Below are 25,314 nucleotides of genomic sequence, written 5' to 3'. Positions count from 1 at the left end.
GTTCCTTCCCATGCTCTAAGTCCTCTAACATTTTCTATTGGTTCTTTGGATAGAAGAAAGCAAGAAGCCTTTCTGTGTGGGGTAGAAAATAGCACAATGCTGGCAGTGGTGCTGGTGTAGTTCTCAGCTTGTGTCCTGTTACTGTGCCTGCCCCGCTCAGCCATGGCACCAGGATACCATGGCTCTCACAGCTCAGCTGATGCAGGGATTTACACTGAATAGGCTTGCCTCTTTTCAGCAGTGAGGAGTGTGTAGGTACCTGTTTGCATTTTTAGGAGTGTTTAAATGAGCTCTATGGTTATATGCTGACTGCAGACTGATGTAGATGTGCTTTGGTCCATAAAGAGGTTCTAGGCATCACCAGGCATAGCGTGCGATGAAGACTGAAGCAAATAAGATAAAAAAGCTGATGTTTTGTTAGTGGGCTATGTCGTGGTTTAAAACAAAACACACAGAAACCAACCAGGAAGCAGGTCAAAGGGGGGATGCTGTGGGTTCAGATTCCTGCCGAGTCAGCTGCTGGCTATTAACCACGTCACTCGGCTGCTTTTCTTGCAGATCAACTGCATCTTTGTAAAACTGAGAAAGCGAGGCCTCATTAAAATGGGTGCTTCATTTCTACAGAGAAAACACATAAAAGATGGAGGGATGAATATAGAAGCCAGACTGAAAGGGAGGTGTGGGCCAAGAAGGCCAGTTTCTGTAGCGGCGTGGAGCCAGCTCTTGCAGCATTCTCCTTTTCCTTGCATGCTCCAGTCCGTGGGACTGGAACTGTGTATATGCAGCCGTCTCATGTGAGGTGATAATGTGTGCATTTTTCCTTATAATAAGAATTAAAATAATAAAAATCAGGGTTTAAAGAGACCTTTCTGGCATAAGCTACCTGTAGCTCGGAGTGTGTCATACTCAGCAAATGCTGGTAGCTTGTGATAGGGAGGAAGGTCTTTCTGTAGTAGCTTTTCTCAGTAAATATACTTTAATTTACTTGGCACTGTGAACTCTTGAAGATACTCTCACTTAGAGATTGTTTTTTAATTATTATATTTAATAGCAATAAAAAAAAAAAAACAAAAACCACTTTGGACTATGACAGTATCCATGGTAGAAGATTTTCTAAATCCAAATGCTGTCAAGTCTGGCTGTAATAAGCCAATGAAATCATTAGAGTTCAGCTTTGCGTAGCACAGCTTTGCTTCTAAGAGTTCAAATAAAACTGCAAATTGCATCTGGGTTTTCTTTTTTGGTTTTGTTTTGTTGTTTTGTTGTTTTTTTTTCATTACCTGCTGATGTTGCAGAGACAGCACGTTATTGGAAATTCTTGAGTCAGATTGCAAAATATGTAAGTATGCATTTTCTACGTCTCATTAGCTGTTCTTAATGCTATTTTGAGTGACTCCAAGTTGAAAAATTAAGACTCCCATTCCTCCTGCTCCTTCTTGCTCTGAATTTGGATCTGGCTCAGAATATTAAACACTTTGGAGCTCAGGTATATGTAGATAAAAGGTTTCAATTCAGACTACCAATAGTGTTATTAATTTAGCTCGAAGCTAATTACATTATTATTAGCGCAGGCTCTGATTTTGCTGTTTGTCTTATTTAAACCTGAGACTTAATCCTTCGTACCAGTTTTTCACCAAGTCTTTGGGAGTCCTTGTTGGGCTGACGGCAGGAACTTTGTGGATACTGAACCTGTTGTGAAAAACAGTTGCACTCCCAGCTGTTAATTAACACTTCACTTGTAGTGCCTTGAGAAACCTTTTCCATGCTGGGACAGGAAGACATTTTGGAAGCAAGGAGCTCTCTGTGTTGCTGGCCCATTTTGTGTATGGCAGTAGTGTTTTCTGTGGTTACCAGTGATTAAGTTAGAGCTGGGTAAGGTGCCCTCTTTAATTTCTGTGTTCTCCACATGGATACTGTGAGACACAAGGCAGGTGGCAGGTTTGATGGGTCTCAGTGATATGACTGGAGGTACAGACTTCCAAACTCATCTGATGTTCTGGCAAGCTTGGTGGGAATCTTGGGTTCTTGGTCTTGCTCAGGGAGTGAGTTATCTGAGCACTTCTGCAGGAGCAGCTGCTGATACCCCGGTCTTCTGAAGGATAAGCGTTTTCAGGGTTGATAAAAGGATCTTTCTCTGGTGCCCCTTTCCCAGATGCACTGTCCTGTGTGTGTTCTCATGTCCTTTCAGCTACTGCTGGGTTATTCTGAAGCTTCAGGTCTGAGCAATAAATTCACCTCTCTATGAGTCCCAGAATTCATCTAATTCCTGCCCAGGTTAAACCACGGTACAGGAAACACTGCGTTTCTGTCACCTGAGTTTATGGTCCCATCTGTCTTCCATTTGTTTTACACTGCAAAACACCTGCAGAATGCACAGTGGCTGAGGGTATAACATTCATTATTTCCTTTGCACCTCTGTAATTTACAAAAAGCTTTATAAAAGACCCATATAAATATGATTATATATATATTAAAAATAAACTTTATAATATTAAAATAGTTTATTTTCTTTTTAAAAGAGAGTTTTCCTTGTCTAGTGAAATCTTTGTCTTCCACATAAGGAGTAAAATCTATAAGTATTTGCCAATTCTTTGCCACTTTTCCAGGTTCTTTAGGTAGAACGGTTAGTCCCATTCAAGGATATGTTAGCAAATTGTGTTTTGAGAACCAGTGAAAGAGAAGAAAAATAGCAGTAGAAGTTATCACAACTTTTAATGATACAGATGTTGGAAGTTGGGTTTTCATCCTCTGCAAAGGAGACTCCCGCTGGTCGCAAACCCATGGGTCCCATCTGCTGGCAGCAAACCAAAAGAAGTAAAGGCTGGTTTCCCATCACAGAGATTGCTCTTCTCATTCTACAAGAGCAGTCTTGGACATATGCCATAGTCAACAAAAGAATTTATTCCCCCTCCCAAAGCCATTCCAGCATGTTGTCTTCCTTTTAGGAAATGCACTTGAATTCTGCAGTGTTTTTCCAGGTGATTCCTTTTCTGAAGCAGTGAAGTCTCTCTCTGACTGTATTTAGGAAGTAGTAATAAAAGTTGTGGCTGTGGAGGAGGATGCTCACATTTACAAGCAGTTCTCACAAAATCAGAAACTTCAAAATCCTAACAGAAAATCTGTTCATCCCTTATCCAGACATTCTGCAATTTCTGTTTTGTTTTTTTTTAGCTTCAATATGAAAGGTGAATTATTTTTGGCTTGTGGAAAACCCACCTGAAGCTAAACACGCAGTTAATCAAATGAGAGATAGGAGAGATTTCTTTTCGTTCCTCATTTCTCCGAATCTCTTATGTGATTTGAGTACACCCTTTGGATTTGTACCTTTATTGTTTTGCAGTTTGGGGAGCTTTTTCTCTCTGACTGGGGGAAGGTTTTCAATAGGGACCACAGCTCTCTGCATCACTTACTCTGAAAGCCCATCAGATTGATTTTGCACACATCCATTGGCAGAAGCATTTGTCTCTAGACCCAGCGTGACAAGCCAGGAAACTTCATGTAGACTAGATGAGGTACCAGAGTCAATTCAGTACAGTATAGTTAGAAAGGCACAACTCTGCAAAAAACACCAGAGAAGCTGAACAAGGAAAATTATTCATCCATTGGACTTTTTCTGTCTGTTGTTTGGGACATATTTTTAGCTGTCAGTTATTCAGATTAAAGCAAAGCTTGGTATTCTTTTGCTCCAATAGAAATGATTGTAAGAAATGAAGTAACAAAGCTAAAATTATACTGAAGGCAGAAAGAAAGGTAGCTGAGGGTGGTTGAAGAGCTGAAGGTTCAGGTGTGCAGGTACAGGAAAGGAGGAAAACAGCTGTCCCTTCTGTGTCTGTGTGCTTTTAGTGCTGATCCTGGGGGTATTTATGGGAGTTGTGGAAAGTCAATCTGAAGTTCACTTAGCACTTCTGCAGTATGATGCTCATTACTTTCTGCATGCCTTTTGAGGAATTGACTGTTACTTAAGGTTATCAGTCTTGTTTGAGTAGAAAGACATGAAGTTACATTTACTTAAAATCGATCTAGCTAAAAATGGGACAGTCTGGTAGCTGTGTCATTTCTAAGCAGTGTCACTTTATTGCAGTTTTGTGTGTGAAGCCCTCTCCTGGGTGCTCTATGTTTCCTGCGCACAACTTGCAGAGTCTCGTATTCATCATAAACAGCACGACTGTGCTTGTTTTCAGAGGGCTTCTTCTAAAGTGCTCAGTTGCTGACATAGAATGGCCTGGGTTGAAAAGGACCACAATGATCATCTGGTTTCAACCCCCCTACTATGTGCAGGGTTGCCAGCCATCAGACCAGGCTGCCCAGAGCCACATCCAGCCCGGCCTCGAATGCCCCTTTCCCTCTCACCAAATAATGCTGGCACTTGTTGAGTCACCAGCTGGCTGCACCAGGGCTGCGTGTTAACCACACTTATGGGGATAGGGAGCAAGAAGCAGGATGGAGGCAGGACTTGGAGAGTGACAGCAGTGATGTGGTTGGCTGCACTGCTGAGTTTCTTTTATCCTTCATCTGCCAAGTGCTTAAAAGTAAGTGCTTGGTCAGAGGGTGATGATCTTGAAGGTACCTTCCAACCCAAGACATTTAATCGCTTAACAACTCTATGATCAGAGCATGACTTTGAGTAAACCATACATGCCCATGTATAATTAAAGTTATGTAAATAATCCATTGGAAATATATTTGCCTGGCTGGATGTCTCAGATTCAGTGCTCCAGCCTGCCTTTCTTATTCATTTCATCTCACATTTTCTTGACTTATTCATTTAAAACAGCTTTTCACAGCAGGAAGCTTTCCCTTGATGCATTTCCACAGCACCTAGCTCAGTGGGGCACCTGTCTTAATAGCAGCCCTGGATATCCTGCCCAGTAGATGGCCATGGCAGGGCCCCTCCTGCTGCCTTTCCCATAGTCAAAGTTCAGGTCAGGTGGGAAGGAGCTGTGGTTGTACTGCAACTGGTTTGAACTGGTTAGTTTTTTTCTTCCCGAAGTTTGGTCTTTTGGAAGTGGGTGTGTGGGAATTGGAGATTTAGGCCTGGATCTTTTCCATAGCTTATTTCATTTTTGTTTATTCTTCCTTTTGATGAGGGGGGAAAAAACAAAGCCAGTATAGACAGTGGAGAACTGTTACCCTGTGTGTTATAATTTCATCCTGTTTGACCTGGGAGAAGAGCAACAGGGAGCTAATGCCAATAAAAAAATGAATAGGCAGAATGAATAGAGAATGCGTGTAGTTCTGAATCATTTAAATAAAACTGTTAATTTTGGTGCCTTATGGGATTCATTTGCCCAGTTTTGCAAAAGACAGTTTCCTTTAATATGTTTAATGGGATTTAAATATCTTCAACCTATGTGGATATCCTAATGAAGATCAAACCATCATTAATTTCCTGGTGACACTCACATCATAGTCCAGAATGAAATTGGAATGATCTACTAGCTGCTGTCTGGAGTCAGATTAGAAAGAGACTGTCACTGACATTCAAATTTTACATCTGAAGTAAACAAGGTAGAAAATAGTAGGAAGTGTTACCCATTTTTGTACAGAGATGGGTTACTCCTGTAAGTATCTTTTTCTTTTCTCTTTTCTGTTTTTCTTTTCCTTCAGTCCTGGCTCTGGGAAGAATAAGTACGACCTTTTATTCTCCAAAGGGACAAAGGCATGTATGTATGTGTATTGCCAGTGCAGCCTCTGTGCCATGAGTTGAGAGCCCCGAGTGGACAAACCATGGCATGAATGACTGCTGCTAAGCAATCCATTTCTAATAGCTGTATTACAATTCAGTACCTGTAGTACAATTAGAACTAAACAGATGCATTCTGCTCTTCCGTTATATTTTTTTAATCTACTGAAATAAATGGACATGGGGGTGAACCAAGCCCAGATCTTAAGGTACAATGAATTGCTGTTCATTCATTTGAGGCATATTTTCTAAGGAGAGCTATTTAAGGTTTTTTTATTACGATCAGAGATGACAATAATTACTTTGTGGAAAATACATAAACAAATGAATCTGTTTTTTTCTGCATTTGATCATTGCACAATAGATGGCGGAATGATAAAATTGTTGTGAAACAACATTGCAGCAGTGTGTCAAGCTGTTTTTCTTTATGATTATTATTTCATTGCAGATAAATGTCAGGGACAATATTTGAAATTAGATGACATGCATGATGACATACCATTTAGCTGTGGAGATGTGAGCCAGGCCCAAAGCTTGTTTGGAAAATTGAGGTCCTTGGGAGCAGATAGAAATAGGAGTTTCTTACAAATAATATCAGAATTCATTCTGAGTTTCTTAGACAAGGTCTAAGGTTGTTGCAGTGAAGTCCAACACCTCATTACCTTGCAAGGCATGTGTTGAAGTCCACGTGTCTCAAGAATGGGGTATAATTCTTAGGCTTTTCCAGGCCACTGTCACATAAGGTCAACCTATCATTAGAAGTTGGACTTGTGCTGTTGGTAATGTGCTGGCTCTTCTTTGACCTCATTTTGCAGCCAATTGGTCTGGTTTGTGATGAGGACTCTAGCATTGTAAGTTTGAAGTTAGCTTTTCTTTTTTTTTTATCGTTATCCTGAGTTACTTTTTGTCATTTTGTTTGTTTGTTTGTTTGTTTCAAAGTCAGAATCAGTCTACTTTCAGAGTGATTTTCTGTTACACACGTTTTCTTCATAGAGGAGCAAAACATGGTCAGCACAGGAAGGCTCAATGTCAGGTGATGAGGGCTAGTGTTGGGACCCAGCAGGTGGCTCCTCCTCACAGCCAAGGTTCTTCCCTCCCTGCTTCAGCTGTTGCAACCCTATTGTTGATGATTAACTTCAGTTATCCAGTATAAATGGTGATTCAGGCAATTCTCCTTCACATCCTGCTGTCGTCTGTCACTGCTGCCAACACAGCAGTTATAACTGGCACAGAAGGGTGGCTCCTTCATTGTCACTTTTATTCTTTCTTTTTTCTTTGGTATTTTCTGCTGTTTTCCTCCTCTTAGCAGGCTTTTCCCAGTTAGGTCACTTTGTTGAATGTATCTCTTGTCTTTTGTGGGTTTCATTTTTTCAGTTCTATTCACAGTTCCAGATACTTCCAGTTTTATCCCCACATTCCCTTTGAGTTCATTGAGTTTCTCCTCATCTCACTATGGAATCCCATGACTTACTTTGAAAATTATGAAAAAGCTGTGGATCATACTTGTGGTTTTTTTTCAGTATTTCCTCCAAACACAATTTATTTTTTCCCCCAAACATTTCTGTCCAAGCCTTCTGTTTTATGCTCTCAGAATGAAAAACTTGCAGAAAACACTGAAAAGTGTTCAGTTCTTAGGAAGCCAGTTTAGATTTGCCTTCTTATTTAGGTCCCACAGTTACAATTAGGCCAGGCTACAAGTCTCAGAAAGTGCTTGCTTAATTCCACAGAGCCGGGCAATCTGCTTTGGAAGCAGAAATTGTTTGAGGGGGTTGAACAATGCAACACATAAGAGCATCTTCAGTATGTAAAACTCTCAGTGATTAAATGATGTTTTAAAGGCAGATTTAAAACCATTCAGTTGTGGTGCTAAAGCGGAGTGTCAGACTGTAATGCATACCAGTAATATCAAAGGCAACGTTGCATAGGAAGCAGCTTTATGGCAGTGGAGGATTCTCAAAGAGTAAGAGCCAGATGCACTCCTTGTAGTCTACAGAAGAATTTTTTTCTTCATCAGGAAAGTCCTGCAACACCAAATGTCCCCAGCGTTACTTGTATGTAAGGTCTCCCCCGCTGCTTGAAATGCCAGCTTCCCCAGCTTGTTTTTAGAATCTCAGTAATTAACAATTCACACAGTGTGAAACTGGAGAAACACTACCACTTCTTGTTACATTTCAAATTGTCCATTGACCTCATTGTGCTTTAGCACAGAATTATCTAATTGGTTATATGTTCAATGCTTGGGCATGTGACCTCGTTCCATTCTTCCCCACCATATTACACTGATAGGCAATTAACAAGATTTGACTCTTTTATAATCTTTGTGATGTCTGCACAAGCATAAGGGTGAGTATATTTGTGTCCAAAATCATTATGTAAAGCTTCACATCTCCGAATTTCATGTCAATTTTATTTCTTAGTTTTCACACTCTTCTTTTCCCTTTTTAGGTATTACGTAGAGATGGCTTTATGGATCTGGACGCTGAGCATTCTGAGCTGCTTTTGCATCACCTTTTCCAGAAGTGAAGAACTGAAATTTTTTCAGAGTGCCACAGAGCTAAATCATCTAACAGTGGATAATGACACTGGCATAATCTACTTGGGAGTGGTAAATGCTCTGTATCAGCTTACAGAAAATCTGGTGGTACGAATACATGTGGAAACAGGGCCAAGAAAGGACAACAAAAAATGCACACCTCCCATTGAAGAAAATCAATGTAAAGAGGCAGTACTGACTGACAATTACAACAAATTATTGCTGCTGAACAAGGAAAATAAAACAATTGTGGTGTGTGGGAGCCTTTTTAAAGGGATTTGTGCCACCAGAGATCTAGAAAACATTACCAAAGTAACGCATTATGTGGAAACTAGTGGAGAGAAGTCCTTTGTAGCAAGCAACGATGAGAATGTATCGACAGTGGGGCTGATCACTTCCTTAGACAATGATCAGGTGCTGTTTGTTGGGAAAGGGAATGGACCAAATGATAATGGGATAATAATCAGCACTCGGCAGCTCCACGAGAAGGATGGGAAAGACATTTTTGAAATGTATTCGGACTCGGCAGCTGTTAAATCAGCGTATCATTCTTCAAGCACACAACAATTTGTGACAGTCTTTGAGGATAAAAATTACGTTTATTTCATTTTTAACCAGCAAGAGAAGCAGCCTGTCAATAACCGCACACTAATTGCACGTCTTTGCAAAGATGATGCCCATTATTATTCCTACTTTGAAATGGACTTGGGCTGCAAAGATGAGGACGGCTCCTATGATCACTGTCATTCTGCTTATGTCACCACCCCAGGAGAAGAGCTGGCTAAGAGCATGGCTCAGCAAAGACAAGCTACAGATTCTGCCTCTGATGACAAAGTGCTCGTTGCGCTCTTCAGCAAAGTAAACAAAGATAATGGCTCCCTAAAATCTGCCATGTGTGTGTTTTCATTGAGACACATCAATGAAAAAATGGAGAAAAACCGGGATGATTGTTATACAAATAAGAATACCAGCATGTTTTACAAACTCTTTGCAGTAGAAAACCCATGTGGACCACATGGACAGGTAATATCATCATCAATGTTAGAATCTGTGGTAGGAATAGTGGATAATATACAACTGTATAATTTTTATGTGGCTTTGAGATAAAATACAGTGAGATCAGATGATTGAAAAAGGGATGTTCACTCAATGGATTTGCTACAGAAATTGAATGTGGTCGGGAAGAGAAGAGAAGCAACAACGTAGTTGCAAGAAGTGGAAGAGAAGCAACAATGTATTTATAATTTGCATTATTTTAAAAAAGAGTAGATGTCTTCTAAAAGTGGAATATTATCTGTTTTCATGAATGCATTTCTTTAAAGAGTTCTTTCTGGTGTGTGGAAATTACTGAGTCATAAGCAATGATTTGTTATGCCCATGATCAGCTTCCAGATGATTACTGTAGACAATTCTGTTCACAGCCAACATATCTATAATGTTTTTAAGTGGTATAATTGATCTTGAAGGCGATACCCGGAGTTCAGTGTTGTTTCTCACTTGGATTGGAATTTTCAGATAATTGGAAATATGCATGTTTCTTATATTCAGATGCCTTTCACATATTTTCCTGGCTCAAAATAGACCCTCAGCATGAGGGTGACATTGCATGTATTTTCATGGCTTTTCATTGCCTTGGATACTGGAGGACACTGACATCCTTCAAGATTTTCTATTTATGGCTCTGGCTTTATGATGCAGTTTTCAGCTTCTCTGTTCGACGTTTGCTTTTGTCCGTGCCTCTCAACCTATTCCCAGTCCTCATTTGTGCATGCCATTTGTTACTGCAGCCAACTGTAATCTGGGTTGAGGGACTGAATCACCTTAAGAAATAAGTCAGCAAACTTGAAGAAATATGTCTTAATTCCCCAATGCAAGGAAGTTACACACTTCCATAAGCAGTTGCTTGAGCACAGCTTGAAAACAGGCATGCTGCAGCCCAGGGATAGGAGTGAACATCTGAAGGGATGAGGCATGGGAATATCAGGTCATTAATGGTATTGACCCAGAATCCTTCATCTCATGAAATCACAGCCATGCAGTAGATCTCTAACACTGATTAGAAGATTCCAAACCCCAATATTTCTCACTGCAATACCCTGCACCTGAGGTGAGCAGCCAATACACAAACTGTGACTGTGAGAATTGGAGTGGCCTCAGCTTCTAGCAAAAGGGAGATGTGGATTTCCAGTTAGAGAGCAGAGTAGCAGGAAAGACAAGGTGTGGATGAACTTTCTTCTGCAGTTTCAGATTAAAGCATATTGAACATTTTGAATATTCATGAGGCAATTGCCAGTGAGCTGCTCTTCTATGGAGTGCAGCAAATTAAAAACCAAAACAGCTTAAAAAACAGTCCTCAAAACAAAATTGGTAAACCTGATCTATATGACAAGCTAATTAAATGAACTAGTTACTTTTTAATCTGTGCTTTTGCAATGAGACAAAAACAAAGAACATTTCCTCTGTATGTCTCCTGAAAAGCAATAGAACTGAAGCAGTTTGCAATTAGCAGACTGCTTTCTGATTGCAGCTTGTTGGCTTGGGTAACGTGGCCAGGCAACCCATTTCTCTCTTTCTGCTCTCCTATGTCTGAGGGGTATCATATTGTGGTAGCAGTGTTGCACTTCATTCGTAGCTAGGAATTAGTGATCTGAATGTTTAACATCCCTCTGTATTGCTGTTCCTTATTAGAATGCAAGCAAAAATTTCCCCTGTGGCTCTGAACACTTACCATACCTCTTGGGAAGTAAAAATGGTGTTATAGAGAAGCCAGTATTACAAAAAGAAGGGATGAATCTCACGGCTGTTACTGTGACTGTGGAGAATGGGCACACCGTGGCCTTTGTGGGGACTTCGGATGGAAAAATTCTGAAGGTAACAAATCTGACTTCAAAGTTTGGAGCATGTTGAATAGGTTGCAGACTGTTCTGATAACGTGCTGATGCTCTGAAAGTAAACGTGATTTAGAGGATCACATAGCAGGAGCAGATTCTCTTGGCGCTCAGTGTCTTTACTTTCAAAGAAAAATAAAGACAAGCTACTTCTTGTGTACCTCAGCTTTTCACTTCACAGGTAGAATTAGCATTGACTGAATGATACCTCTCCCCAAAGGTTTAGATACCTACCAAGAGCCCTATATAATAGCCATAGGTAATCTAACATCTGCTCTGGCCTTAAATCTATTCAAGCCCCTACTCATTTAAGAGCAGATTTTCATTTTGTAATCATTGTGGCCATTCAGTGAACAGAATAACAATGTAAACCTAAAGCAGGAGCTCTGGTAAACTCTGACTGTGGAAGCACGTGGTTCTGGGGTTTATGTGTCCATACTGTTGAACTATGGAGACTGTCAAACCGTATGTGTTATTTTGCCGAAGAGAAGTGATGGCCATGTGTCACTATGTTGTTTGAAATTTGAAGCTGATATAACTGCACATTGTAAAGGAGGTCAACAAATTTGAACACCTTCAACTACAGTGGCTCCAAATTGAGAATTTGAGTTTTATGGCACTCAAATAAATCAGTATTTAGAAAAAAAACAAAAACAAAACAGAAAATAAAACCAATCAATGCAAATACTGGCTACTGTGAGTAGAGAGCAATCTCTTTTCTGTTATTTTTCTGCTGTGCTTTCTGCCTGTAATGTTAAATACTTCAGATTGAAATGTTTTCACCAATATGAATTTGTGAGCTTGAGCAAACATAGCATTTCCATTCATGATAATCAAAAAATAACAAACTTTCCCACCCTTCTTTCTTCCATGGAACAGGTGTTCCTGTCATCCACTGTAACTGAGTACAGCTCTCTGACTATTGAACTAAATAAACCCATAAAGAATGATCTGGTCCTTGACAAAACCCAAGAATATCTATATGTGATGACCACAGACAAGGTAACGTATCTCTCATTTTTTAAGCATCAGGTCCAGTTTAAATTTCTCTGTGACTTTACCTGAGATTTGACGCTTCTCTGTCAATCCTGGAACTCACCCTCATCACTGGAGCTGCCCCTGCACTGCATTTGTATGTGCACCGCTACAGGCAGAAGAAAAGCAGGTTATTACAAATATATGAAAATGTTGCTGGGGTTAGGGGGTGGGTGAAAACAGAAGGTGAATTATGATCCTCCTTCTACCAGCTTCAGCTCCCCTCTGCCTTTTGCTCCCTCAAGTAGAGGTGATGGGCTTAATCACTTGACTGTCACTTGGAGAACGGTAATGTCCTTAATGCTCACAGACTGAGATCAGGAAGTGAGTTCACCTCTGAAGCTCTCTAATGGGGTCTGGGCAAAGGATGAAGCTGTGATGTTTGCCGCAGGGTCAGGCAGCTGCACATGAGGGAGGATGCTTGAGCTGCCTACCTGTGAGACCTATTGTAGGGAGCCTGCTTTAGCAGGGGGGTTGGACTCATTGATCTCTTGAAGTTCCTTCCAACCCCTGTCGTTCTGTGATTCTGTGAATACTTAAGGATCTGGGATGCTAGTAGCTGACATGGCAGTGCCAGACCAGGCAGCCTGGCACCCCATGGGGCTCCAGCACATTACTTCAGAACCCTGGTGTCCTCACCAGGCTGTGCCCTGAGCAGCATAAGCTTTGGGGCAAACCTGAAGCAAGGCAGGTTTTCTGGTGATAGTGTGCTTGAAATAGAGAATTTACGAAGGCTGCTGCTAATTCCATCTCTACAAAATGTTTAAATTTAGAGCGCAGAAAATTTCTCCCAAAGAAGGTATTTCAGTTTAATCTTTTCTAAGTATCTCTCATAGACACATCAAGTTTCTAAATAATGGGAATAATAATTTTCTTTTACAAAACCTGTTCAGCTTAAATGTGAATAACTAAACTTGGGAGCTCTGTCATGGCATTACATTACTGTCATCTCCGGGAGTTAATTACAATGAGCAGTCCAACCCACTTTGAGAATGGAGGCCTTCAGAGCTGGAAGAAATGAAGTGACAGAAGTGAGGGGGGAAGAATAAATGCTGAAACACACTCTGCTGTTTTCAGAACAGCTTCAGGTTGTGAGAAAAAGTGTACCAGAACCCTGCCCTGGGAGTTAAAATGGTTTAGAGTTATTTAAAAGGAGGTAAACAATGAAGGGCACAATTGCTGTGCTGCTGTGCATGCTGAACACTGACCTGCTTGGCAGTTGCAGCACTTGCCACCCAAGTGATGTGATGGGTGATAACATGAAGCAGCCTTTAAAATAAATTACTTGGAGACAAAATATGGGGAAGAGTGATACTCCTTATCCACTTCCTGGAGATGGGCAAGGGTCAGGAGGGCCCATTGAAGCTAAAAGGACTGCTCCACTACTGCTGTACTCACTGTAGCTCATTAAAATTAAAGAGAAGTGGAAGGATCTTCTATTCCTTCTGATATGTCCCATACCAGCAGTAACACCAAAGCCTGTGGCAGTCACCATTCTCACCACTGTCTGTGCTTGTTATGGCTTTTACCTCTCTCTCTGGTTACAAGTGCTAATTAGAAAAACCCTAAAATCTCTAAAATCAGTTTCTCTGGATTTTGAAGCTGTCTGTAAGCCAAGCTGCTGGTTTTTTTCTGTAAAAACCTTTCAGTTTATGTAAAACTTGTAGAGACGGCCAATCTCTGGAGCTTGTTTCTGCTTGCCATAATTATGAAGCAGACACTTTGTCATAACAAAGCCATTCGGTGCATATTAAATTACTCACGAGAGGGGAGCTGGTTAGTGAAGCACTGTGCCAGTAACTCAGGTCTGGGTAGGAAGCAACCTGTGGAAGATAAGGGAGTAGAAAGTACTGAAGAGATAAGCCTGTGTAGTAGTAAATGCATGAACGCTACCAAGTGTTGACATTTTCTCTAACTGAATCACCAAATCCCAGAACTGTAGGGGCTAGAAGGGACCTCTGGTGATCATCAAGTCCATCCGCACTGCCCAAATCAGGTTGAACTCCTTTAATGTGAAATCAGGCCAGATTTGGACTTGCAAAGTAGCTTTGTAACTGCCAGGAGGTTTAAATGAGAAGATTAAGTAATAAAAAATAAAAGAAAGCTTACCTCTATAAGTAAGCTTTTTTCACTCTTCATAGGTAAAACATAGACCTTAACAGTCTGGGAAGAATATGTCCCTTCTTCTCATACACAATTCAGCAGCATGGTAAAAGTGCTGATTACATGCCAGATCATTTTTCTGGGCATTAAAGAAAGACCAAATTGTTTATTGTCACCCCCAAAAGAAATCAAACCCAGAAGCCTCATATTTATGGGGAGTTTGAGAACTGACGGTGCTGCTTCCTGCCACAGCCCTTTCCATTCTCTGTTGTAAACTTACTGCACGGCATCAGGGTTATGCGTGGAGAAGTGTGGCCCTGCAAGTACCAGGGGCTTTTTGAGGTTTTCAGACTTCCTGCAGTGCCTTCTGGCTAAAAGTGCCACTTAGGGTTACATTTCCAAAGGATTTCAACCTCGTGCTAACAGTAGGGAGGGGAGGATATTGTAAATACAGCTGATCTAGCTGGTGCCATGTTAACCTGCAGGAAGAACCTGCCCTGCAGAAGCTGTTTGTTGGGTTGGAAAAGATGTTCTTACCGTTTCTGTTCTGCAGCAGCTGCCGTAATGCACATGTCCAGAAGTAACTTAACCTAACTGCAGGGACTGAACAGTTTTTTAAGATTTTCTTGTGATTCTTGATTGCGGCAGTGAGCTTTGCTAGTTCGGAGAGAACAGTGGAGTGAAGAAGAGCCAGGGAAAGCTTGTCAGTTTGAGCTGTAAGTCATGACCGGGTGGATAGCCAGGCTCAACAACAAATTACACCCTAAACATAGTTGTACAGGGTCTTCTCCTGCAATGGGCGGCAGTGTTGTGCAGTCCCATGCATAAGCTTTTCAGTCTCCATTAACACTGTTAATGTTAATGCGCCTTCCTCAGACACGTGATTGTTTGTCTTGCTGTTGGCTCCCCAGGTGCATCGCCTTCCCGTACAGCAGTGCCACAAGTACTCAGACTGCGAGAAGTGCACACAGGCCCAGGACCCGTATTGCGGCTGGTGTGTGCGGGAGGGCAGGTGAGTCCCTGTGTGCAGGAGGCCTCAAGATGTGGCACGTGCCTTCTGTTATTGCTTTGCATAGCGATTCCAGTTCTTTGTACTCAGCCTCTCAGTACTGATAGGGATTGGATTTTATCACACAGACATTGGTATCAATCTTCCATGCACACAAATAAGTCCCCGTTGACTTCTGCAGATTTCATTAGTTTGGGAAAATATATATGCTTCTGCTGGTACTGAAAATCATTATACATCTTGCAACTGCAAGTTTTATGGCTCTCTGAACCATGCAGTCAGATGTTCTCCCAGAACTTAAGAGTGTTTCCTATTTAAAATCCTGAAAATGTAGCATTTATTTTAAGTAGGGTTGCAAAACAGAATAAAAGAGCGTAAAGAAAGAAATTGCTAATGTCTGAAGATAAAGTGTACAGATAAAATACCATTGGTATATAAATGTCAGCTGTGGAGACATGTAGCTACACCGGGCTCTCACCTCATTGCATGAGAGCAGAAGCTGGCCTTTGGCTGACTTGTCTGCAGAGGTTATCTGAATTAATATTCAAACATATGCAAACTAGAACAATTCTGGATGTCTCTTCTTTACATTGTGCATTGATTGGAGTGGTGAGAGACAAGTGCAGTCTTACAGCTCTCTTTTTGACTACTAAGTTAATTAACCCCTTGGCATGAGCAGTTGGGAATTCATGGTTCTAAGTACTTGCTGTTGGAACAAAGGGGCTATTTAATTATAGCATGCAGATGAATTTCAGGCTTCCAGCTTCCTGCCTGAAAATGTGAACTCTCACATTAAGGTACCTAACAGGCTGTTGTGCAGCATAATGTGGAGCACTGCAGAGAAACTTATGTGTTTGTACATATTTATGCAATATTCTGTAATAACTCTTCAAGACCAGACTTCAGCTCCAGTGGATGAAACCTGGGGATTTGGAACATGCAACTCAAACTCCTCCTGGCTACTCAGAGTTGAAGGCCGTGTCATATATCATACAGGAGGCAATTTCCCCTAGATTTCCCTTCAGGTTTCTGATACAACCACTGACCTCAATAACTTGAAGTATTAATGATCTCTGAGAACAAGCAAATGTGAATTTTTGCATTTGGTAGTATTTCTCCCAATAGAAATACAAGCACGTGATTTCTACTGTTTTTCTCACCTGCACCAAGTTCTGTCTCATCTTCACATGCAGCGCTTAATTGTGTGTTTAGGGACGTGTTATATGAATGTAGCCTTTGTATGTAAATGATATCCTTAGGGTAGTGCTGGCAGAACTGTTCAGCAACTGTACTGTGCTAAGGCCCCTGATGAGTTAATAGACTTTTGTTACAACAGCCAGAGATATTACAGAGTTTTCTCACAAGCCTTGCACAGGATGAAAAGAATATGCATGAAACTGTCCCCCAGCACACGCTCTGACAAGCTTCTGTAGCCACATATGCAGATTCTGTCCTGCAGCACCTCTGCTTTACATCCTTCCTATAGGGGAGCTGAGAAATTCTCCCAGGATTTTTGGTGAGGCTGCACAGCCACTGATATCTTCCTGCAATGGTAAGAGCGTCCTCACAGGGAGGGATCTTAAACAGTGGCAGGAGTTAATGAAGCCCTTCACCATGAAAGCAGCATTCCCTTGTGCTGAGATTTCACAGGAGCTTTCCTGTGCGCCCCAGGCAGCACTGCTGTATCACATTTCTGCCCTCATGAGACAGGTGTCTTATTGCTGCCAGCACATGGGTGTCATCAACTTGACTTACAGAAAGGTTGTGCCCACTCCTCCAGGACTTTGGTACATGTTAAAATGAAGATTAATCAGACTACTTTCAGGAAATGGGGCAATGGCTCCGTTCTCTTTTTGATGCTGTTAAATATTAGGTGTTCATATGTCTGAGTGATGTAATCCTACACACTGTGCAGCGTATGTATGTTGTCTCCCTACTTGCTTTTCATATCTTGAACATGGTCAATATTCACTCCATCACTTATTTATTTAATAGTTCTCTGGTAGCAACCTGAGTAGTCAAAATTAAAGCAAATTTCCAGATATCTTGTACTGCAATTTCAGTCTCTAGTCCCTGAATTGTTGCTTAGTTCAGAGAAAGCAGAGTCCAGCTATAATATTGCTTTACTTGGTGTTTTGTTCCCGTTTTGTCAGATGCACAAAGAGGGCAGACTGTGAAATGGCTGATAAGGAGAACGACTGGCTCTGGAGTCCAAGTGGCACATGTATGACTATCATCAGTGCAGACCCTCAAAACATGAGTCGTAGAGCCCCTGCTAAGGTATGACAAGAAAATGCTTTCCCTAAATGTTCTTAAGGGACATTGATGTGACTACCAAGCAAATTAATGTCTGTTTTATTTTGGGCATGGTGATAGCAAGAAGTATAAGGTGTTTGGGGTATCTCGACCTTTCAGACTTCTTACAGTGATCTTTTCTTGCCTGTTCTTCTTGCAGGCTGTAGTTAATGTTTTCTTCTAAGAAATGCTCCTTTTAACCTTCTCTATAAACCACGATGATGCATTATTGTGGATGACAAAGCACTTAGAGCTATCTGAATATTATGAAAGTGTTGCACAATATTGTATAGCCCATAAAAGATAATTGATAGGGGAGATTTCATGTTGCCCTTGCATCCTCTTTCAGCTTACTTGAGCATAAACTTGAGTAAGTAGTGAAGGCATAAACTGTTTCTTTAAAATCAGCAGTAGATTTACTTACACAGCAAAATTTGTCTGCATACATGGAGAAGTTAAATTCAGCATGCAAAACTACTACGTGGCCACAAAATGTAGTATTTAGAGTGTGACCAGTATATCATAGCTTGCTTTGATTTCAAATGCAGCATGCCAGTGAAGACTGAGGATGTACTGTTGGTGATCAGCAAGTAAAATCGGGTTAATTTTGAGTGGAGTTACTAAATGGCTTTTGATCCCTCTTAATCGGAAAGAAAGAGACTTCACTTTGGGTTAGTTTAATTTTATTCCTAAGTGATGTAAGCAGCATTGTGTTAAAGTTGTCTCTACATTGAGTAAAAATGTTAGTAGAATGCACATAGCCTGGTTAAAATCCACACCTTCTCTTGGTTCAGATCTTGTTAACTTGTGTTGTTATGTGCCTCATATCAGAATATCAGGCCAAAATATCTAACCAACAAAAACAAAGCCAACTTCAAATGAGCATCTGCATACAACCTGCAATACTGCCACTGTCACCTTCTCCTCATATTTACCTTACTTACCAAAAAATATTGCAGCTTATAACACAGTGGACCAGTTTCAGTGGGAAAGGAACCATCTTCATTTCTATTGGGAACACAAAATGTCAAAAAACCTAAACTGTAGAATTAACACACCTGGAACACTGAATCAAAGGCAGCATCCAAAATCTCATTTCTTCTTCCTCCTTCCTCCTGCCTTGCTAAGTTTTCCCTCTCTATTTTTCCTTTAGTTTCTTACACGCATGCTCTATTGATAATTTGTTTGAGAACATTAAGATCTCACCAGCACTCTCCCAGAAATTCTTTTTCAGTAGTAATGATAGGTGTCAGGGTTTGGGTTTTTTTTACATGTACATTGAGTCTTGAGAAAGCCATTTTTATCTGCTCAGCCCTTTCAAACTCCAGCTTTTCCAGCCCATCCAGCCTTGGTTCTTTTGCTGGCTAATAATACCTAAGGTTAATGTAATTTTAATTAAGTTCATCAAGACTTCAGTTTTAACTACTCTGTTTACTGAACTGGATGCTGAGTACAAGAATAAAAGGCTGGGCCTGTGTCCATACAGACATTTTTGTTTTGATCTAGTGCACTGACAGGGGAGGAGTTTTCTTTACCATTTTTATTCAGCATAAACCTATCTGGAAAAGTGGTAGAAGATAAGAAGAAAATAATAGCAGATGCAAAGGAGAACCACTTACTGTGGTACCAGCCAAATTATCAGCCTCAGCTGGAAAAAAAAGGCAGCTGAAAATTCTGTGCCCATAAACCTTGCAGAGCTTACTTACTTCCTTTCAAATATTTTACCTGTTGAAAACTTTGTTTGCAGGTGAAACTGACAGTAAGTCCATTGCCAACTTTGAGCACCAGCGACAAGCTTTGGTGTACCTTTGGTGAAACAAGCCATCGTGCTCAATTAAATGAAGGAGTTATTATCTGTGACCCACCTGATATGATTCCTCCAACACCGAAAGGTCAAGGTAAAGAAATATTGCTACCTGCCGGGCATAAGAAAGGAAAGAACATAAATCACTGCTTCTAATGTGATCCTTTGATACAAACTGAACACACATTTTTTTTTTCCTCTTCCAGTCCCTTGGCTCAATTAGTCTATTGTTGATCTTTGTCCATTCGAACATTAGTTTAAAAAAGAGAAAGTTTTACTCAAAATTTTTCTGTAGCTGTTTTTTTCCAGCTGTGCCATTCCCAGTGTTTCTACTAGGAGCAGAGGGACTCTGTGTCCCTAACAAGCAAAATTCAGCTATTCTAATCTTACTGTAATTGAACTGAGATATGAGGCCAGAAGAGCAGTATGGTATGAAGATGTGTTGTTTTAGTTTTGCTATACTCAACTATATTTCATTAACTTGTTTTCTGGTCCATGTCAGAAGGTTGTCCTTTCCATCATAAAGCCTTCTGTCCCTTCCACTGTGTCCCCTCCAGCTTTTGCAGTAATAAGACCAGTGGAAAAATATATGGTCATATTCTTAAAGGCTGTACCACTGTTCTGAAACACTGATTATACTCTTACAGTCTTTTGCCAAACATAATTCTTGTGCTATTTCCTAAGTAGTGCTTTTTTTGAGCCTTAAGTTCATACATACTGATACATAAATGCATAGAATACAACTGACAACACAGCCTTCATTGTTAACTGATCAAATTTAAATAACTAAAAAAGTATTCTTGCAGTTTGTATAGAGGTACCCCTCAGGATTACCTTCTCATATGTATCAGAATTTACCAAGAGTGGTACTTGGAAGCACATTTTAAGACAAGCTTAAATTCTCTTCAAGCTGAAGCTGGTCAAAATCCGGTTTTAGCTGCGCAAAATGTAATGATGTTAAAATCTCTCAAGTTTTTAAATAGCTGGGGTATGTCGAGGTATCAGATTATGTGAAGTGTTAAAACAGGACTGCTTTATTTAGGGCCAATTCACATTCCCTAAATATTTTGAAAAGTAGGGCATAAAGAGACCGAGTTGATAAATATGACAGCTTGACATCTTCCAGCATAAAATGTAAGCCTAGAAGCCTGTCTGGAATGGCATGAGAGTAACCAAGTCGCCTAGAAATAATACACTTCCCTGAGATTTTCCCATAGTGACCAATCTGAAAGGATATTCAAAAATAATATCAAGATGTTCAGAAGCTTGGCAGACACTTTGCAGAAGGCAGGCAGTTGTTAACACAGGCATTGTTTCCTGCCAGTAGGAGACAGAAAGTCCAGAGCCATCCACTTACTATTTAGAAACCCTATTGAGTTTGGAATGGCCCCGGTTACTGTAGCAGTGTCCTATTTCCAAGGGAATGGGATATTTCTAGAAAGGAATGATGCTTTAGAAAATCCTCTGGCATTTCTACCAGTCTGAAATATTTGATGGGACCCAGTGCAGGCAAAGCTGACTTCCAGTAATGCTGCTCATGGTCTTTCAAGAACCTGTTCAAGGAAAGCAGAGTTTGAAATTGCCCAATAGCTTGTGAAATAACTTGTCACAAGGGCTTAATGATTTCTGCAAAAGGCATTTTAAGCAGCTTCGCCATGGAAAGCACCAGTTTCTAAAGATAAATTTTATTCTCTTAGCTCAGTAATGATCCAGATGAGAAGTACATTTGTGGGGAAATCTTGTACAGCAAACTGAGATCACAAGTGCCTATGGTAGCTTTGTGTTGAGGGCATTGTTGAGCATTAACCACAAAGACCACTTGTTTTAATTCACATGACAATGACAGTTTTAATCCGCAAATGAAACAAGTAATTTTACATGAAGACAAATTCGTATTTAAGATAATGTTTGATTTTAAATGACTGTTCTCATGCCAGTTTTCATCTGTGTTCAATTACCTTTTTATTCATTTTTTTCTTAGTCTTTTAGACTCTAAAATTCTAGTGTGGTGACAGCAACACTGAGAAACACTTCCATAAAGCAGAGCTATTCTGTAATTTTACTTTTTCCATTTAACTTATCTCTGCTTTTCTTCTGAAAACCATTTGCTCAAAAAATTGTAGAGTTTCAAAAGACAAAGCAAAACTCATATATAACAGGTCATGAGACCCAAAGCGTCAACTGTATAGTTAAATATTTGCCTGTACAGTACAATAATAAAAGTATTACTGTATCATTCTGCTCAAGAGCTAAAGAATTCAACAACCACTTAGATAACTTTATTTTTCCTTTTTCTTTTGCAATAGATCACGTTTCAGTTCCATTACAGTTAACCTTTGGAGAGAACAAGATATTTTTTGCATCACATACTTACCCTTTTTATGACTGTGAAGAAGCAATGAATCTGTATGAAAACCAGCCGTAAGTATTTCAGATTTCTAACTGAGATGTTTAGATCCTGTGGCATCGTGCTTCAGGTTACTAATTAAGTCCTTGGCACTTGGAATTTTCAGTATCCAACCTCTTAATCTTACACTTTAATGAGGTTTCCAATTAAAGGCCAGTTCACTGGGCTGCTATTTTTGGTCATTGCTATTGTACTTGCAGGTGAGCTCTGTGGATTGCCACAAATGTTAGACTGGAGCTTTGGGTTATGGTACATTCAAATGTAATGGTCAACTTGACTCTGCCCCCGTCATCTTCCCCACTTAAGGTGTTACTGCCCCAGGACAGGCACAACTCAAACTCCACGTTTTTAACTCAGTATATGAGGGTTTAGTTAGATAAATAAATAAATAAATAAAAGCTTTCTGGGCTCTCAAACTGTTCTTACTATGAATTTTTCAGCTTAATATAGCAAGGACACTGTAGCAGATTGATCTACTCTCCATGAATAAAGATGGAATTTAATTTACTTTTTTTGTCAGTGGGGGAAGAAACTTGACAGTTTGTCATGACTATCATGTTATATTTGTAGGTGCTATTCTTGTGCAAGCAATAGATGGAATTGCCAGTGGGACTGGAAGAAGCATATCTGTGAAGAGTCTTCTTCAGCACTGGATGTGATCAAACAAAATATGGTAATGTTTAAAAATAAAATTATCAGGTTTTTATTAGAAAACTTGAATATATTCCTTGCTTTTTCTCTCATATCCATTGGCTGAATTAGGGATCTTAAAGTGAGTCTAAAGTTAACTCCAGAAGTGTAAAGCTTTTTTTTTTAGTGACAGTGTGGGGGTGGGAATTTAAGGGTGTGATTGAGGAGGGGCAGTGTGACTGAATAACTCCTGAAAGGATATTTTTGTTCCTTTTACTTTGCTTCAATGGGAGGAACAAGATTTCAAGGCTGGGAAAGATAATCACCCACGGTTTTGACATATGCCGTAGTCATTTTTAGCATGTCTAATTTGAAAGGGTGTAATCAAACCTGTCACTGTATTTTAAGCACAAAGTTATTTAGAACAATCATCCCATTGTCCGAAGGCCACCGGAGCTTGTTGTGATAAGACTTTTGTTTTGAATAATGGATAAAATGTTTATCTCCCCAGGAAGAAGAATGCCCACAGTTTCTAAACCCTAACCCATCAATAATACCTATGGAGTACCGAACAACAGTGCATTTTGAGGGAAGACATCTAGCTTATTATCAGGTAAGCGGATTAATTCAAAGCTGGCTGTCATTTTTATTCCACTTTAATTCCAGCCACACCCACTCTTCAGGCATCGGGCTCTGCTTTTCTGGGTGTTCTTGCTCATAATTCCTGTTAAAGAAGAGCTACACATTAAATTTGAAGTAATGTTGGTTACAGTCTCTAAATGTGGAGTGACCACAAGGACAAAATCACAGCAAGACAAAATATCATTAACAGGCAGATGAATTTTATTTTAAAATTCCACATAAAGTAGACCTCCTGAAACAACTTGAGAATTATTTTTCAGCTAATGAAAGGAGAGGAATTTTAGGAAGTCTGCTTTTTTTCATCTCGCTTTCTAATTAAATACTTGCTTTTTGGTATTCTAAAATAGCGCTGTATGGTTTGCTTAATTCTCTTTTCACTTTTCAGACAAACAAACAAAAAAACAACTCAGAAACTGTGTGATTTTTAGTTTGGAGGAAAACATCTTTTGTTATTATTTTTTAACCATCAAACCAAAAAAGCAGGCATTGTCCCAGATGTAGCAAAGATTTCTCTTTCTTGGACAGACAATTGCAAAGCCAAGCAGCTAGTTTGACTCAGACTTTAATTGTTTTATCACCTGGGTATGTAGAATGCATAGAACTTAGTGTTTGTCTGATAAAAGGAAAGCTTAAAAAACTTCTTTAGATGATAGCTTAGGTATTGTTCTTAGTTTCTGCTGTTCGTTTCTCTGTTTAAATGCAATTAATGGTAGACATGCTGCATTGTATCAATTACTTAAACCACCAGCCATCGTTCAACTAAAGAAGACTCATGTTGTTTTGAGGTTTTTTCTTTTTGCCTTGCCAAATTTAAGTAATGAATAGCTTACAATATCCTTCCATCACCTCTGCTATGCCTACCAAAAGAAGGAAAAAGATAAACAGAAGGAAAAAAGGAGTATAACAGTAATACAAGTGTGGTCAGAGAAAGTTAGAAGGCAAACCATGAATGCTACAATCATATCAATATCATATCATAATCTAGATGTGCCAGATTTACCTTTTAGAGGACTCTTTTCCTCCAAGGATGAGATACAGCAGAAGGAACCTACTATGCTAATCTCATTCACCTTGTTTATCATTGTGTGAATAAACACCTCAGTCTTTCTGAACTAATGCTAGTAGAGAAAAGAAAAAAAATGCCTCCTCCCTTTTTTTTCCAGCGGTATCAATTACGTTTAACAAAGCCAAACCCACACAGTGTTTTTGAATGCTTTGTCATAATGTAACAATATTTAACAGTTTACCTACAGAACAGACCAGCATGCATTTATTTAACTGGGATCCGGAAAGCCTTGTGTGAAATTCAAGTTTCTCTAAGTCAGATGAATGTATAGGCCCTAGTTTGGAGAGACACTGGAGAAAAATGCATATCAAGTGATGTTAGAGTAGTTTTTCTTAGCTGAGAGACTAGTGAAAACATCTTCTCTGTCATGGGAGTAGCTCACGTGTCCCTGTACAGAGGTGTATTTTTACAGCAGAATTGTAATTCCTTCAGTGCCAGAAATTGAACAGGCACACACAGAGCTTTATATCTGTATGCACAGAGCTCTAAGAACATGTGAAAATATACAAATAAGTGAAATATTTGTAATCATGGATGCACTTGTTCCTATGCAACCATATTACCTGAAGCAGTAAGTTTGATAAATGGAAGTTATTTTGAGTAATGGCATAACCTACATTCAACATGGGGTAACATTCTCATGGAAGACAGGGTGGGTCAGGAGAAACATATGGGCAAATCTCTTAGGGATTGGCCCTCAGCCCAAGTGCATATTAGAATGTGGCTTCGCACATTAAAGTATTCTGTCATAGGATGTCCTGGACATTACAGTGTGTTTGGAGGTGGCAGTCACGCAGCCATGAGTGCATTTAAGGACTTTATTGATTAGAACATTGGCATATATCCTTTTTTTTTTTTTTCATATTTTATTTGCCTACATTGTTGCTTAGAAGGTGATCAGCAAAAATAAATGTTCTGTTGTTACTTTGAACTATTATCTCTGTTATCTTAGTTTAATCTGTACTTTGTTTAAAAAAGCATGCACAGCCACAGTATGTTATTACACTGATAATGACCAAGTTCACTAGGCAGCATCTTCATAAATGCAGATTGGTGGTTAAGGTCAGGGTAGAAGAATAAGTTTACAGTTTTTGTATAATCCTCTTAACTTGTGAACACTTATACTACAATAAATAAATCTTGTGAGAGCCTTTGCTGGAAGGAAGTAGACTATAAGATGAGAAGCTACTGACTATTTTTCTGACCCTGCTTCCTATAA

The 25,314-nt window shown here is 39.8% G+C and overlaps 1 protein-coding gene across 5 annotated transcripts in view; it reads left to right on the top strand.

Annotated features, from left to right (window-relative positions):
- Positions 1-25,314, top strand: part of PLXNB2 (plexin B2) — a 249,814-nt gene that overhangs the window by 167,752 nt on the left and 56,748 nt on the right. For all 5 annotated transcript variants that reach the window (XM_015852624.2, XM_015852618.2, XM_015852631.2 and 2 more), the window contains 9 exons: positions 8,129-9,239; positions 10,905-11,087; positions 11,984-12,106; positions 15,154-15,254; positions 17,405-17,531; positions 19,294-19,444; positions 21,657-21,771; positions 22,328-22,430; positions 22,899-23,000. In XM_015852624.2, the coding sequence (XP_015708110.1) occupies positions 8,129-9,239; positions 10,905-11,087; positions 11,984-12,106; positions 15,154-15,254; positions 17,405-17,531; positions 19,294-19,444; positions 21,657-21,771; positions 22,328-22,430; positions 22,899-23,000 (2,116 nt within the window). The remainder of the gene's footprint in view (positions 1-8,128; positions 9,240-10,904; positions 11,088-11,983; positions 12,107-15,153; positions 15,255-17,404; positions 17,532-19,293; positions 19,445-21,656; positions 21,772-22,327; positions 22,431-22,898; positions 23,001-25,314) is intronic.

The sequence above is a fragment of the Coturnix japonica genome, chromosome 1, assembly GCF_001577835.2.
Source record: "Coturnix japonica isolate 7356 chromosome 1, Coturnix japonica 2.1, whole genome shotgun sequence".
NCBI classification, from domain to species: Eukaryota; Metazoa; Chordata; class Aves; order Galliformes; family Phasianidae; genus Coturnix; species Coturnix japonica.
Note: the sequence above shows the minus strand (reverse complement) of the source record. Positions and strands in the feature narration are given on the sequence as shown.